This window comes from Andrographis paniculata, unplaced genomic scaffold (assembly GCF_009805555.1).
Source record: "Andrographis paniculata isolate CXL003 unplaced genomic scaffold, ASM980555v1 Contig57END, whole genome shotgun sequence".
Classification (NCBI taxonomy): Eukaryota; Viridiplantae; Streptophyta; class Magnoliopsida; order Lamiales; family Acanthaceae; genus Andrographis; species Andrographis paniculata.
The window spans coordinates 2,995,989-3,012,745 of NW_026137592.1; the positions used below are offsets into that span (position 1 = coordinate 2,995,989).

The following is a 16,757-nucleotide window of genomic DNA, read 5'->3' on the forward strand; positions in this document are numbered from 1 at the left end:
TTAATTATATAATTAATTATTTTAATCATAATTTATAATTATTTATATTATATTATAATTAATTTAAAAAAATATTTTTAATTATTTATTAATTATATCATTTCTAAAATTGTATATTTACAGTAAATAACCATAACTGTAATATTATATCAGGGAGGGAGTATTATTTTAGAAAAACAAAGAAAAAAAAGATTAATGTAGATTAAAATATAATACTCCCTCCGTACTGGAACAAATAGTTTTGGTTGTGTTGGATACGAGATTCAAATAATATTAATATTATATTGATAGTGGGTAAAAAATATAGGTAAAAAATATTTTTGCCCTTATGAGTATATTAATGTAAAAGGTAGTGACAATTGTGTAATAATAATGAAAGAGTAGTTATATAATGATACAGTTATTTATGAAAAATAAAACTATTGTTTTAAAACGCACAAAAATAGTAAACAAACTATTATATTGGGAGGAGAAAGTGCCAAAAATGAAATTAAAAAGAAAAAAAAAAGGAGAGACAAGAAATTAGGAATAGATATTTGACAGCACAACATTTAAAAAGAATATTAACGAACAATCTAGAACCATGAAATTAATTAATTAATCAATCAAACCCCACAAACAAATTTAATTAGCGAAACACACAAACAAATAAAAAATACATTTAATTAATTGTGGTTCACAACAATAATTATTTTCCTACCCTCCCCTCAAACAAGATACATACATGGCCTTGATTTTCTCAAAAATTAAAAATTCAGAAGATCAAAAATTTAAATTGCACATATATTATGAAATAAGAATATCTACTATTAGGGGTGGAAATACACTGTGAAAAATTAATCACTGAGTTTAACTTATTAGTCTGTAATAAAAAAATTATACGGTCTGAATCTGACCTATTTTTAAGTCTATGTAGTCTACGAGCCTATTTAAAAGCTTATATAATATTCCCTCCGTTCACAAACTAACGTCCTACTTTTCTATTTGGAATGTCCAACAACAATTATTGTATCTTTCTATTTGTATACAAAAAAATTTACTCTTTCACCTTTACTTTATTTACTCTTTTATTTTCTATACACAAGATTAAGGGCAAATTTGTCATTTTATAAAAAAAATCCTAATTGTCTAAAAATACGTGTAAATATCAAATAGGACATTAGAAAATAGACGGAGGGAGTAATTAATTTTTTATTTTTTAAAATGCAATTATCATTTCATATATATATATATATAAAATTATAGTTACAACTAATCAATTTTATATTTGGTTATTATCACTAAATTAATTTTTTTTAAAAAATATAAATATATAATAATTTTATATATTAAATTAAAATTATATATATAAATAGGTCAGCCTAACAGGCCTAAAAGACTTTTCGTAAAGTTCAAGCCTATTCTAATTAATTAAATAGACTTTAAAATAACCCTATATCGAATTATTTGAATAAATAAATCAGACCGAGTCAAACCTTATGCAGGCCAGACTGTAGAGCCTTGGTAAGCGCCTAACCTATTTCCACCCATGTGTACTATATTTAAATATGTGATTTTCCATACTTTTGATTGGTGATTTTTGAATTATTAAAATAGTTGATATTTGTACTTTATAACAATATGTTATATGCTCTCTGTTCTTGTATTATTAATATAAAGTTAAAAAAGCAAAAAAATATCTAATTTGTAAAATTTGCTGGAAAGATTTCTTGTCCTAAAATTGTGTTTTACCATATTGTGATTAAGATAATATTGTAAAAAACACTCCACCTAAGGGAGATTGTAATAATACTAGTTTCATTTATACCTTATTATCTATAAATCTGTAATAATTTTCACAGTCTAAGAACAACATTTGAACCGCAAATAAGTAATACTCTCTCTTTTCAAAACAATAGATTCATGTTGTCATTTTTGTTTATTTTAAAACAACAGTTTTATTTCTATTTTTTAGCGGTTAATTTTTTATTTTTTTTATAAATTTATCTCTATTTTTTTCAAAATAATTACATAAAGTAGTAGGTGTATTTTAGTCTTTTAAAAATACTTTTATATCCACCTTTAATATAATATAATTATTCATTAATTTTTGTGCTATTGCTAAATGTCTGGGACGAAGAAAGTACATAATTTTAAAATAAAAAGTCTTTTCAACAAAATTCCCAAACTAAAAAAAATTTCTAATTGTTAATTTTGCCTAATATAAATAATATGCTATTTGAACATTCGATCGGTGCTATTTGAAAAAATCAGTTCAATACCACAACCGAACCACAAATGTAAATACAACCATATATATATATATATAGATACAAATACATACATATATATATATATATATAGGTAATGAGTGTCCATCCCAAATTATCCAAATAATAATATTATCCACATTAATCAATGGGAGGTTATCTAAGACAGCTATTGTCTTTCTCCTCATCCCACAATCTCTTCTACCTTAAAGTCCTCAAACTGTTGCTGAGGTTCATAACATTATCCATTTTCATAATCTCCAGCCACCTCAAACTCTCCAAAGCTCGCCGGAAATGTCTACGCCAGATACGTCGGAAAGTCCGCACGTTCCCAATAAAAATATATAAAAATGCGACCGGCGCCGAAAACATCGAGCGCTGCGTCATATGCTTAGCGGAGTACGAGGAAGATGACGTGGCGTCGGAGGTGTCTGAATGCAGACACTCGTTCCACCGGCATTGCCTCCGGCGGTGGCTGATGGAGGCGGCGGGGACTTGCCCGCTTTGCCGCTGCGTGGTGGTGGCGGAGGAGGCGGTGGCGGAGTATCACCGGAAGCTCGAATATCGCGGACGGGATCGGATTGACGAGGTCGAGTTTGCAATAATTTTGATCAGAGTATTGACGTTAGTAGCTGCTGTTGGCAATTGTTGTAGCAATGGGGGAGTAATTTGTTAATATGTTATTTATTTTTTGGTTCTATTTTTTTTTTTTTTTTTGGATTGGTCACCGTAATTAGTGGTTTTTAGGAGATGCCCCCGAGAAAATTTTTGTTTTTAAGTTTTTACCCGACAGAAGGATTTATTTTGTTTTTTGAAAATATGTTTTGAGATTTATGTAAGATAATGGAGGTTGATCGATCTTGTCGTTCTGTGTTTGGTAATATGGTTAAGGTTAAATATGAATATATTTATTTATTTTTTTGTATATAGGATTTGAGACAGAAAAAGTATATTGTTTGTTTGTTCATTTTATATTTCTACACCAAATACTTAACTTGCTTAACTTATGAGAATAGTTAGGACAACCCATATTTAGAGCGATTAATGATTATAAGTTAAGTGTTTACGATCGTTTGCTAATATTCACAAACAAAATTTATGTTCGTCCATTAAACATTCGAGTTCATTTGTATTGTTCAAGCTCGATTTGTCAAAAAATTTTATTGTTCGAATTTGTGAATAGCTTGAATAAGCTTGTTTGAGTTTATTTGAGCTCATTCGAGCTCGTCAGATATATATGATATTTTATTTATTTTTTATTTTATATATTTCTTATTTTCTTTTTTAATTTATATATAATATTCTATTTATTTATTTTTAATTAATAATTTTATATATTTATTTTTTAACAAACATTTGCAAGTCAAGGTAAAAGCAATGAACAATTATATTTATTTTTTAAACCGGTGCAAATATATCTAGTAATTTATTGTGACATTCCGGCTCGCAAGCCACGCAAGTCGGACATGTCGGAATGTCGTAGACTGCCCCACAAGTCAATACGAATTCTTTCAGTGCGCTTTTGTTCTCACACGCGTACACTCTGAGAGATTTGCACGTTTAATTCTAGAGTTCGGACTTTCAAAATGAATATGCATACAACCTCGGATGACCTGAAACCTGCTCATCCATGGAAGTTAGCCTAGCTCCGGCGTAACTATAATGTATTACATTTATAGAGTATATAGAGTGCTCTATACAAATATATCTGGTGTTCTATATAGTATATATTATGGTTTATATTGTATTATTAGTTCACCAGATAATATCAATTCAAAGGTTCATATTACATCGATCAAGAATCCAAAAAGCACCAATAAAATATTCAGAAAATACACATTTTAAATATCTGCATGCTATGTGAACAATTGAATAATACTTTCAAAAAAGACTTAGAACGATGCTATATGAGAAAATGGACATCCATAAATTATTATTAATACTCCCTCCGTCCGATAACAAAGTATTCATTTTTCCATTTTAGTCCGTCACATAACAAAATATCCATTTCTTTTATTAGTAACTGTACTATCTACCTAACATTACAAATACCCTTACAACTTACAATATATTACACAAATGTCATTACCTTTATACCATACATACTAATAAGGTTATTTTAGTCATTTCTACTTTATTCCTACTATATCCCAATATAATATTAATATTTTTAAAACTACGTGCAAAAAACAAATGAATATTTAGTTTCGGGAAGGAGGGAGTAATGTTAATTTATATTTTATTTATGTTAACCTATTCAACTTTAGAAAAAGAAAAAAAAGAAAAGAAAACGAACATTATATAAAAAATGATTATATCAATGTAAACACCAAATTCCCTGCAGAATATTAACATAACATATGTACATACTTAAATCCAAAATTGGAAACATAACTTCGAATTTATGATAATAAACCTGTCATTTCACAGTAAATAAAAATATCCAATATTTAACCAACACATTATTCATTTTAGTATGTTTCAATATATTTGGATTTTGACTATCAAACAAATTTAATAAAGTGCAAATAACTAACCATTAGCTTATGAGGTATGGAAACAAAGGATATATTCACAAATGCTTAAATCATATATTATAAAGATTGGAAAAAATAAAATTCTATACCAGAAACTATTTTCACTTACACATACTTAGTTTAATCATTAGACACAGTCTATACTGGTAATTATCTATAGCAACAGAAGTTGGTTGAGTAGCAGAAAATTTTACCTCAGTTAATCACATGAGTAGTCTGTTCAGAGACTTTATGAGCAATTTTAAATTCTCTTTCAAGGTTTTGTCGCCGGTCAATCCTGATATATCGGTACTAATGTTCTGCATATATCGGTGGGAGAAAATCGGGCATGAATTGGGACAGTTGGAAATCTGAGACTGAAAAGGATATGTGTATAAATCATCTTAAAATGATAACAAACCAAAGGACATTACCTCGATGTTCTTCAATGTAAGAACGAGAGCATGGATGCTGTTTTGAATTAGTTCTGTGTTTTCGGGTGCCAAAATGGATGAATGTACTCTACTGTAAAGTTCACAAGAACTGTCAATTTCCATACAATGGACCTTCAAGAACAAGATACTACGCTTTAACTATTCCATGAAGCTCTTGTAAAGTATATCATTTTTATGTAACATCACATCAAATACTCAATTTTTACTAAAGGGGAAAAAAATGAGGCATAGAAGGGCGATGAACCATCAAATAGTTAATTGAAAAATTGCATAATACTAAAGAAAATGTCTTCACATGGAAAGAGCACAAAAAAAATACTATGGTAGGCTTAAAACTGAGTCAAGCGTAATAATATACTACCTTAGATCATCAGAAGCTCTTGCAAGGGTTTTGGTCAAAGTCTCGACTTTTTTTAATAAGCCCCTGTTGCGAAGTTCAGCAAGCAGAGGTTCTGCATCATCGACCATGGATTCGACCTGTTAAACATCACAGAAAATACATGTCTCTTAATGAGAAAAAATGACACCATGTTGCAACAATGAGAAGCAGTCGAGTAGAATCTGTTTATCAAGAGAAGTCATACTTTTACATGACCCTTGATGATAAGTATGTTGAGCAACAAACAGTCGATTAGCACTCAACATTTCAATAAAGTACAGAATGTGTAAAGGCAAGATTCAGTATTAGCCTCACAAGTTGTGTCCAGATCTATGTTAGTGAAACATCATAGGAAAGTTTGATTATAGTTCCACAATATAAAATAAATTGCAATAATAGAGCAACTTTTGGCAATTTTAGCCCCGTACAAGTATTGGGATCTTGAAGATGATGAAATAATATTACATGAGACACAATTCATCTAATAGTACATTTATTCATCCATCTTCATTGTGAAAACTATGGACTTGTGGAACTAAAATTGTACTTTGTCATATTGCAAACAAAATTGAACGAGCAATACAAGAATATCCGGGAACCACAGCATGCTTCGAAGCCAGACAGGGCTCCCTTTTACACTGGTTACATGAGGAGACTACAATTCCAAGTATCTATATAGCATTCAAACTGTCAACACTAAGATACAATACCAAAAACAAAACGACCACCTAATTACAGAAAATGCTGCATCGTGCTGAATTTCTTCCAGTCGTATCAGAAATCCATTATCACAATAATGAAAACTGAGAATGGGGACAACATTTCATAAGAAGAAATGCAAGTAAAAGTGACATCAATACATATAAGTAACCTAAGGTACTTCCAACTGAATCAAGACGAATTAGCTAGGTCTCAGGATCAATGATTCCGTGGTGTAGATAAAAAAATCAAACATACAGACATACCAAATCATATGTTATATAAATGAAACAATCAGAAATGTGCTGCTTCACAAAGATACTACCACAACAATTCAAAAGCAATTATCATACATAAAAACACAAGATTTATAAAAATGAAATAGAAGCATTGATATCTGCACGACACAACCATACATATGTGAAACAGATTGCCTATTCACTTTGAAACAAGAAGATACTTAGGGACGACTGTTATCTAGTGCCTTTCGAGAAGATACTGTATATATTATTAAATAAAACAACAACAACAACAATAATGGTGTAAATTCATTTTGAAACACATACCACACCTTTCTAAGCAATGGATATGCTTCCTCAATAACAGCAGCAGCATGATCTGACAAAGAATAGGACTTAGAAGCATCAATGGCTTCGACTTCTCTCCCAAGACGAGTCATTATTCCAACCAATTCATCGAAACTCACTCCACGTCGCCCTTGCATCTTTTCCCTGTCACATACAATTAACCCTTCTTCCTTACACCCTGCATCAAGTGGCCCATTGGTAGGCTTCGGAATTCGATTTCCAGGCGTAATATCAATGAATGATCCCATAAGAAGCCCCGATTGATTCACTTCAACCAATGAATTCCTAGGAATTACAAGTCTATCATCTTCAATCTAGAAAAACAGTAAGAGATCATCAGTTCATCACAAACAAGTAACAACTCACAGAGACTTATTGTATTGTAATTTGTAATCATTAGTTCAAAGTTATTGAGGCATCTCACCTCCGCTACTGCTTCTATGCTTCGCAATGAAGGATGGACACGAACCACACTGCCGACGCCTATCCCTCTGATCCGTACAGGCGTTCCGATGCCAATGCCACAGGCGTGGTCGAATTCGAATACGGCTGAGTACTTTCTGAACTTCGATTGCAGGTTGAAAGTCCTCAACCAAGCCAAGCTGAGAACGAATAAAACTATCCCCGAGACGACGAACTGCCCGGCGCCCCCTTCCAGTACGGCTTTCCTACCGAATCCAAAGTTGTTCAACGGCTTCAATGTTTCTCTCCAAATGCTTCGAGGAGCGTTAATTAAGAGTGAGAGCGGATTCCTTGAGTGAGAAGGCGACCTGTAATCCGATGGATCCGCCGCTGAAGCGGCGGTCACGCACAACTTTTTCCTCTTAAGCTTTGGTGGAGTGGAGAGATTCCTTGCCAAATTGGTGATCGAAACGCAATGCAACAACGTGGAACTCATGATTAATTATTCTGGAGCAGGGCAACAAGAGTTCGATCGTATATTTGTAGAAATGAGCGACGAATCGTTGCCGCGTTGGTGGGGGAAGGAGGCGGCAACTGCTGGACTGATGTAAGAGTCTAAGGATTTTAGACTTTTACTGTGGTTAAGCGCGGCGGCGGCGGCGGCGGTGGCGGCGGTGGAGAGAAGGAGACGGCGGTGATATTGAGCGGCACCGGGTGGTCGGAAGGCTTTAAATATTACTCCATCATTCCCACTCCCATCACAATCGACCGCTATTTCCATTTTTTTTCGTCTGTTGACGTCTTTCTATTTTCTTTTAAAAAAATTATTAAATTAAAATAAATATAAATTAACTTAGCTACGTAACCTATCACAAACATTCATTCAATTTTTTTTTTTTTTATTTCTCTTTAAAAAAATAATTATTTTTATTTATATTTAAAACTATACATCTTTTATAAAACTGATTTATATTAATTATAAATAAACAAAAATATTTTTTATTTACTAGTATAATAAAAAATTTATTATTACTAAATGATATCCATATTGCATATATTTTTAATTGTTATATAATTATTAAATATTTAAACGTATATTTTAATTTTTTTAATCATATATATTAAATTTATTTTAAAAATATAAATATTATTAATTATACAAAAAAATAATATCATAACTAATTATTATTATTAACTAATTAAACATTCTTACCTTAAATACAGCGTCTCTAATCAAATGGTTCAATTCACATGGAATTAAGAGAGTATAAACTAATAGTAAATAATAAAAAATTATATATTAGTACTAAATAATTAGAAAATATATTAATTAAAATAATAAAATACAATCCAAATAATTATAAATTAAAATTACAATAATTATTTTTTAAAAATTTTAAAATATAGTATAATTTTATTCATTTATTTTTTAAAAATAAACATCTAACTAAAATAATAATGCACAAGAGGCTTCACACCGACTCTTTTATTCACATTTGTTATTATTAATTTTCATACTTATGTTTAATAAAATTATACTCATTGCCACTTGTTTATTTCTTTTAATTAAAAATTATTTTTGATCATATTATATCATAATAACAATAATAATCCCACGTATTAGAAATTTATGAAATGATATAATTAGTAAATAATTAAAGATGAATTAGTCTTTTTATAAAAAATAGTTAAGGTTTAAGATTTAAAATAATCAATTAATCTAATTAAAATTAAAAAATTAAAATAAAATTAAAATGTATAATTTTTTTTTAAAGAAAATAATAAATAAAACGGACGATAAAAAATAAAAAGAGAGAGAGTATTATTATTATTATTATCAATTTTAAAATTAAAATTAATTATTTTTTGTATCATAATATCTCACTTAACACGACAACTAATACGGACGACCGATTATATGTCTGAATACAGACATATTCATATTTATGTTCATAATACTGTTTTTAAGACCATAGTCTAGGTAAATGTTTACCGTCATATTTTAGATTATATTCATTATATTTATTTTTTGAGTAAAATTATTTTTGGTCTCATTCAATATCATAATTATCAATTTTGGGTCTATTCAAAAAAAATTATCAATTTTGGTCCTATTAAAAAAAATTATCAATTTTGGTCCCACTCAAATGAAAATTTATCAATTTTAGTCGTTGACTAGGACTGAACACGGCCGTATTGGATGACTCATAAGGTGACTGGGCGTACCAGGCAATCAAAGTTATTTAGGTTGTTATTTATTTTCAAAGTTATCGAAATCATTCTAAGTAATGGCAAACAACACACGAGGAGTTCATTTTGTGCAAATTTTATTTGTGATCTCCCTGTTTACTTTAGGTGATATTATATCATTTTGCTTAATTACTCAAAATTATTGACTTATTTTTTCTAAGGACAAATATAACTTTTTTAGACATGTTATAACTTTTTTTTTTTCCTTAAAATGTAGGGCAACTAACGAGCGAGGGAAAGCTGCTTCTTACACAATGCATAGGAAATGTTCGAATTTTAGAGCCAAAAACTTCTTATTTGGGCAATGTATTGAGGTTCCGATACCGTCCAGAGAAGTTGACTGTTGTTGTGCAGCAAAATCGCCGTTGGGGAGAAATTGATTATTATATGATGTGAAACTTTGCTATTCGATAAAGATTTATGTATAAGTTTGAAGTTATAAAATAGGACATCTATGAATAGATAAAAAATAGGTAAACTGTTTTTTTAGTCCCGTAACTGGACTCTCTTGTTATTTTACTCTCGTAAATAGAGCCTATCGCAAACTAGTCCCATAAGTGAAGAATTTTCGCTGTTTTAGTCCTCCGGCACAGGAGATGCCCGCGTGGCTCGCCGGAGGTGACATGTCCGTCAGGTGTCGCTGACCTGACGGACACATGGATTTTTTTTTATTTTTTATTTCATTTTTTAATTTTTTTAAAACTTATTTTTAATTTATTTTTAATTTTATTTGTATTTTTTTATTTGTTACAATTAAAAAAAATTTTTAAAAAAATGAAAAAAAAAATCCACGTGTCCGCCGGGTGTCACTGACCTGGCGGGACACCTAGCGGACACGTCACATCCGGCGAGCCACGCGGGCGTCTCCGGCGCCGGAGGACTAAAACAACGAAAATTTTTTTACTTATAGGACTAGTTTGCGACAGACTCTACTTACATGACTAAAATGATAAAGGAGTCGTTACGGGACTAAAAAACAGTTTACCCATAAAAAATTTATTGTCTTGATTGGTCTTCTATTTAGATTTATATGAACAAATGGTCTGAAAATGCACGCCAATGAACTAAACATGTCAAGAATCCGAAATACTGCTTTATATGTTATTCAAATTTATTTTAATTTTTCTTTTTATTGTCATTTAAATTTATTCTCGTCATTTTAGTTAAAAAAAATAATATTTTTTCTTCTTTTTCTTTATCCTAAAAAATAAAAATTTCTATTTTTATCAATTTTTCTTAATACTCGTGTCCGGTCAAAGGATAACACAATTGAATGGCGGATGGAGTATGATAAATATATTTGTCTCAAACTTGTTGTGTTCTTTTGTGGGTTTTAGCATTCAATTTTTTTTTTCCTCCAAAAATATCATATCAAATAATTACTTTTCTTTTTTTATATTAAACTACAAATTTATTTTACATTCAAAACATCACATCAACTTCTATTTATATCACATTAAAAAACTATTCAAATTCAATTTTTTACTATTAAAAAATTCAAACCCAAAAACTAAAATCCACAGACAAACACACCGTGTTTTATTCAGATTTTATGCAAAACTGAGTATTGCACACAGAATCGTACGACAAACAAGCAAAGTCATATTATTCATTTGATTTCAAAGTAACAAAGCAATAATTTTTCGATTCGAAGAACACAAAAGAGAAAAAAAAAAAAAAATTCTTCAGAGTTATGAAGTAGAACTCGCGTAGGCCAAATACTTTTCCACGACAAGCTCGATCAACGGGTCCTCAACATCTGCATCCGGTCGAGCCATGTCTCGGCTCACATTAATGTTTCCATTCTTTGTTACAATTATTACTCGCTCTTTGTAACTCGAAAGCTCGTTTGCTACTACCATATGCATATCATACTTCTCAAGCGCCATGCCGGCCTTCTCTAGTAGAATCTTCGTATCCGTCTCTAGCTGGTAACATGTTAGAGATCAGACAACCTTAACGGATTAAATCCTCCGCCTAAAACTATCTCCTGAATGGGCCATCACGGTCTGAAATACATCTATTTTTCACATTTTAATTAAAACGAGAAGGCAGAATGGTTTATAACTCATTTGTGATTTGAAAATTGCATAGGCTATCTCGTATTTTGGAAAATATTGCATAAATTTTTTAAAAATTGTCCGAGACTTCTTTGTATTTTAAAAAATATTGTACACAAACTTTTATAAACAATTTTATTCAAATATTTCTTTAAAATATAATGGGGTGTTATGCAATTTTCAAGTCATGGAAGGGAACAATGCAGATTTTTTAAATCACACTTGAGTTGCGAGCAATTTTGCCGAATGAGAAATTAAAAAGGTTCAAGGAAAGACTATCAGCATCGGATTCATTACACATTCTGCAATAATTTGAAGTTATAATTACAACCTCAAAAACTTGACCAGAAACAAACCCATACCTTAAATGAAATGCAAAAGGCCAACGGCGCCCACTCTTTCCTTAGTATCGAAAGCATTTTTGGGACCTCAACAAGTCGAAGGTCTAGAGGACCGGAGCGTGACTGGATTTTATGAACTGCCTGTTTTGGACAAAAGGATAATTATACTATAATACTATTTGTTAGAACACTATATAATATGCAATTAATTATGCATTTCTCTCGCAGCTTGTATTTTTAGATATAAAAGTCATAGATAGTTGACCATGTCTTGAAAATAGTCCTGTAAGTAAATTTTTTTCGCTAAAATAGTCCTTCGGTGCCAAACTCGCCATGTTGGCCCGCCGTAGCTGACGTGGCGTTGACGCGACTGACATGTCATCACCACGTAAATGCCACGTCAGCGACACGTGGAATTTTTTTTAATTTTTTATTTTACACAATGTCTTGATGAAATATATTTTTAGTCCTGTATATAACCTCCTTTATCATTTTTAATATATTTAAATGGACTTTGTCTCAAAATAGTTTTGCAAAGTAAAAAAACTTCGCTAAAATGGTCCTCCGACGTGGCATCTATGTAGCGATGACATGTCAGCTGTGCCAGCGCCACGATAGCAACGACTGCCAGCATGGCGAGTTCGGCACTGGAGGACCATTTTAGCGAAAAAAATTTACTTACGGGACTATTTTCAAACATGATTCACTTAAAGTCCTACAATGATAAAGAGGGTAAGATACGAAACCTAAAAAACAATTTACCCAAAAGTCATTTAACACTGGTGTTTTCGTGAAATGCCATAATAAGACAGAAACTGGTTTATTACCATGCTCCCTGGTGGAACATAGAAGTCGGAAACAGCTGCAGCTAGGAAGAACAAAGCTCTCGGCCCGAATCTTCTCAACGATAGCGCAATCAGCTGCAAAATCTGCATATCAATCAACACGGTATGCAATCTCATGAGAGCGCTAATTTTCGATGTGAATTTGTTAATTTAAGAGTAATATAAGGTGACCTGAAGATACTCGAAAATTGTTGTAAAGGGGATTTTCAACAAGGTGCCTTGATTAATCGCCTGCAACGAGAAATCGGATTCGATTCATTGTTGTCTGATTTGGACAAATCACTTGTACGATGAAAGGGGGGATTGTCCTTACGGTACAATTGGCGCTCACGGCTTTATCGATGGTTTTCGCGTACGTTGGATTTACTACAATGTCATAATCCGCAAGTTCTAATATTATGTGACAAATTGTCTCCCTCTGTCTTAGAAAAAAAAATTTATTTTCTTTATTTGTCTGTTACAAAAAAAAATGACTGTTTTCTTTTTTAATAAAAAAATTACACTCCCTCGGTCCAAAAACAATAAGAAAATTTGACATTGACACAAGAATTAAATAATAATAATAGTATATTGATAGTAGATGTAAAAGTATTTTATAAGACTAAAATGTCTCTATTTATGTAATTATTGTGAAAAAAGGGGAATAGATTTGTAAAAAAGTGAAAAATTTACTACCAGAAAATGAGACTATTATTTGTGAACGCTATAAAAATGACAAAATAAGACTATTGTTATTGTTTTGGAACGGAAGAGAGTATATTTTTACTATTTTAACCATTTTTTTAATAATTTTTTTTTACTATAAATGACAAAAAGTACAAAGTACATTCAAATCCATATCCAAACTAAATGAACATGTTTTTACACGACAGAGGGAGTATTCGATAAATAATGCAGAAGAAATTAAACATGTTCCAAACCTCGAACATTTGAATCGCCATCGACTTCAAAACATTCGAGTAATTGATCGTAAGGAAGCGACTGACAGTACGGCTGGCAGGTTCCTCTGCAATCCAACGAATATATTTCGATTGAGGAAAAAGAAAAGAAAAGAAAAGAAAGGCGAGACGGTTACGAAAGTACTTACCTACGGTGAAGAAACACGACAGAAAATCCAGCTTTTAGAAAATATCTGTAGTTTCATTAAGAAAATTTGTATTAAAAAAGTTGGCAAAAAATAAATATCCGAATTGCCCATTTGGTAAAAAGACGAGGAGCTATGCAGCTTACTCGGTGGCTGCAGCTCCTCTATGGCCGGAAGCAAAATTGTCGATATAACGAACACATTGCTGTTCCAAAGGAACAGTTGTACCTCCCGATGTTACGCACGCAACTTTTCTTAATCCTTGATTATCTGAAAAAAAAAAAATTCGTCGGCATAAATCAAATTATGCATAAAACATTGCATATTTGAGAAAAAATAGCCAGAAAAATGTAGAATGGATTACTATGTAGCACATTAACCATGCGAAGAGGCTCGGTTCTTTTTTAATTTTTTTTACTTTGCAGTCAATCGTTTTTATGAAAATACATTCGTAAAACATCAAATTTAAATACTATTTTTAAGGGAAAATGAATATAGAGGGATGCATAACAAACTTACTAGAAGAAGATGAGAAATTTCTTGCAAGAAATTCTTGTAATTGTCTATTGATTTCTGCAGCATTCTTCAAAATGGGAGCAGAGTCAAAGAAGGACTTGATATCGGCGTAATTTGTTTCTTCGAGAGATCCCAAAATATCCATCAAATGAACTTAATCCCACCTGAAAAAACAACAGATGTACGAATAAAAGATACGAACAATAGGATCGATTCAAATGCATATCCTCTTGTCGAGCATAAATGGAGATTCACAAGCACAAACCAAACACAACCTAAATAAAAAGATTTGCTGAAAATTCATAATGCAACAACATAAATAAAGCACCAAGTGTTCTTCCGTCTCTTCTTGTGTTGGAAAAGATATTCAAATTTATATCGAGTTGTGAAGCTATCCAGATGAAGGAAAAAGAAAATGACCAATCGGAGGTGATAATCAACTTGTAAACAATCTTACTCTCGGCTAAATTGGTAATCTATTGGTATTATTGTTACCGTGTAACTATCAGCTTCTTTTGTGTTCGGCTAAGAGAGCCATAAGAAGGAATAGTTTGTATTGTACCGAAGCTTGTAAAAATAATGATGGATTACTTCTAGATTGGAATCCCCAATATAGGTTTTGATACAAATTGAGTATACAAAACATTGTGTACTTTTTATTAGTTTACTCACTTGTAACGCTGGTAAACAAACCGAGTCGTTCGTGAACTCGGCTCGATTCAGCTCGGTTAAAATTCGTTCGCGAACGTTAATGAGCCGAGCCGAACAACATAAACAGGCTCGTTTGGTTAACGAACGAGCCCGAGCTTTGTTCGCGAACGATTCGTTTAAATAATATATTTATTATAAATATTATATATACATATAAAATTATAATTTATAAATAAATAAAATATTAATTTAAAATATATAAATAAAATAATTTTAAATTTTCTTTATAATTTATATATAAATTTAAAAATATAAGACAAACGAGCTCGAACGAGCTTAATCAAACCGAACACGAACACGAACACGAGCTCAAACAACAAAAATTCTTAACGAGCCGAGCTCGAACACTACCAACGAGCTCGAAAACTTAACGAACGAACACGAATCTTGTTCGCGAACGTCAACGAACACTTAAAATTTGGCTCGGCTCGGCTCGGCTCTGATTGTTAAGAGCTTTACTCACTTGTCTAACCATTGGCCTATGCTTCACTTACACACTAATATTGTAACCATACCATAACCATGTATTAAAATTGTGTTAACCTATTACGGTTTTATAATTTTGTTGCCCAAAAACTAGAATAAATTGACTCTTATATCACGATGTCTAAGTGATTGTGTTCCAACAATCTATTTATTATTTAAAATATAGTGTGAGTATACCTGTTAATAGTTATTGGGTCAAAATGTTAGCCTTTGTTTACAGAACAAACTTTCACGCACTATTTATTCTTTTAAAATATCATATAAAAAGATATATATATATTTTTTTTATAAAATATCAAATTAAATAAATCTTTTTACTTCTTTTCAAACTTTCAAAATTTTAAAAGTCTTCAAATCTTTTTTATTTTTTTGTCTAGGCTGAGCCTTTTATATTTCTCGCAACAGCAAAAGCACACAAAATTTTTAGGGAACATTTGTTTAAAGAATTTTGGTAGATTTTTACTATTCATACAATTTTTTTCTTAAAAATACTAAATCAAATACTTATTTTTTATATTATACCAAAAATTAATTTTATATTTAAAATATTACATTATTAGTCAATATTTATATCACATGTATTCCAATTCAAATTTCAATCTAAAATCCAAACCTCAAACAAAACACCCTAATGTATCAATGTGAATCTTTCTACGCATCCGTACCGTAGATCAATCCCCAATTTCACCGCTAAACTAAACTAAACTAAAGCCATATATCATTTGAGTGCGTCAGTGTAGCCCTAAAATTTGAAATCAACTCACCCAGTAAAAATATATAATCATTCATTCCCGCAAATACGTAAAGATTTAATTAATTAAAGGAGATTGAAGAGAAATTAAAGTTACCTTGATCAGAGCAGATGAGATGCAGTCGAATGGTTAGTTGCAGCAGCTATTGCACGAAGAAGAAGAAGAAGAAGAAGAAGAAGAAGAGAAGAAGAAGAATCGCCGTTTCCTCCAAACAAATGATACGATACAGACAGACAGACAGACAGACAGACAGGCAGTAGTAAGTAAGTAGTATGTTGTATCTACCTCTTTCTTGTTGCCATTTGATTTGGAAGTGGAGATCAATTTTGGCGTTTGGAACTGACACTGACGCGGACGGCCGGACGGACGGATTCTTTGCCGTTGTCTTGTATACTACTCTCACATTTTTCATTTGAATTCAACAC

At 31.2% G+C, this 16,757-nt stretch overlaps 3 protein-coding genes across 6 annotated transcripts; 1 reads left to right on the forward strand and 2 right to left on the reverse strand.

The window, feature by feature from the left end:
* Positions 1–2,397: 2,397 nt before the first annotated feature.
* Positions 2,398–2,925, forward strand: LOC127257241 (E3 ubiquitin-protein ligase ATL59-like). Its single transcript, XM_051283626.1, has one exon. The coding sequence runs from the start codon at positions 2,398–2,400 to the stop codon at positions 2,923–2,925; it is 528 nt and encodes a 175-aa protein (XP_051139583.1).
* An 821-nt stretch (positions 2,926–3,746) lies between these two features.
* LOC127257259 (protein TRIGALACTOSYLDIACYLGLYCEROL 2, chloroplastic-like) lies at positions 3,747–8,045 on the reverse strand. 4 transcript variants are annotated; one of them, XM_051283644.1, is made up of 6 exons: positions 7,310–8,045; positions 6,870–7,199; positions 5,582–5,697; positions 5,200–5,290; positions 4,981–5,085; positions 3,747–3,869 (listed from the first exon to the last, which is right to left on the reverse strand). In XM_051283644.1, the coding sequence occupies exons 1-5, from the start codon at positions 7,781–7,783 to the stop codon at positions 4,990–4,992; spliced, it is 1,107 nt and encodes a 368-aa protein (XP_051139601.1). In that variant the 5' UTR covers positions 7,784–8,045; the 3' UTR covers positions 3,747–3,869; positions 4,981–4,989. The 4 variants fall into 4 exon arrangements, with proteins under 4 accessions (XP_051139601.1, XP_051139602.1, XP_051139600.1 ...); XM_051283645.1 differs by lacking the exon at positions 3,747–3,869 and having other exon boundaries at positions 4,745–5,085; positions 5,200–5,287; XM_051283643.1 differs by lacking the exon at positions 3,747–3,869 and having other exon boundaries at positions 4,746–5,085.
* A 3,183-nt stretch (positions 8,046–11,228) lies between these two features.
* LOC127257412 (phosphopantothenate--cysteine ligase 2-like) lies at positions 11,229–16,716 on the reverse strand. The gene is made up of 10 exons (XM_051283817.1): positions 16,429–16,716; positions 14,387–14,547; positions 14,014–14,137; positions 13,871–13,915; positions 13,704–13,789; positions 13,097–13,149; positions 12,955–13,014; positions 12,766–12,867; positions 11,960–12,079; positions 11,229–11,465 (listed from the first exon to the last, which is right to left on the reverse strand). The coding sequence occupies exons 2-10, from the start codon at positions 14,526–14,528 to the stop codon at positions 11,229–11,231; spliced, it is 969 nt and encodes a 322-aa protein (XP_051139774.1). The 5' UTR covers positions 14,529–14,547; positions 16,429–16,716.
* Between the last annotated feature and the right edge of the window lie 41 nt (positions 16,717–16,757).

Excerpts from the sequence above, each read along its gene's own strand:
- LOC127257241 (XM_051283626.1), top strand. The coding sequence starts at position 2,398 with ATGGGAGGTTATCTAAGACAGCTATTGTCTTTCTCCTCATCCCACAAT.
- LOC127257259 (XM_051283644.1), bottom strand. The coding sequence starts at position 7,783 with ATGAGTTCCACGTTGTTGCATTGCGTTTCGATCACCAATTTGGCAAGG. Across the intron at positions 5,291-5,581 it reads AGAGCTTCTGATGATCTAAG|TAGAGTACATTCATCCATTT; the intron begins GTAGTATATTAT and ends TGAACTTTACAG. Across the intron at positions 5,086-5,199 it reads TTACATTGAAGAACATCGAG|AACATTAGTACCGATATATC; the intron begins GTAATGTCCTTT and ends CGATATATGCAG.
- LOC127257412 (XM_051283817.1), bottom strand. The coding sequence starts at position 14,528 with ATGGATATTTTGGGATCTCTCGAAGAAACAAATTACGCCGATATCAAG. Across the intron at positions 13,150-13,703 it reads TGGCGATTCAAATGTTCGAG|TAAATCCAACGTACGCGAAA; the intron begins GTTTGGAACATG and ends ATGACATTGTAG. Across the intron at positions 11,466-11,959 it reads CCTTTTGCATTTCATTTAAG|CTAGAGACGGATACGAAGAT; the intron begins GTATGGGTTTGT and ends ACATGTTACCAG.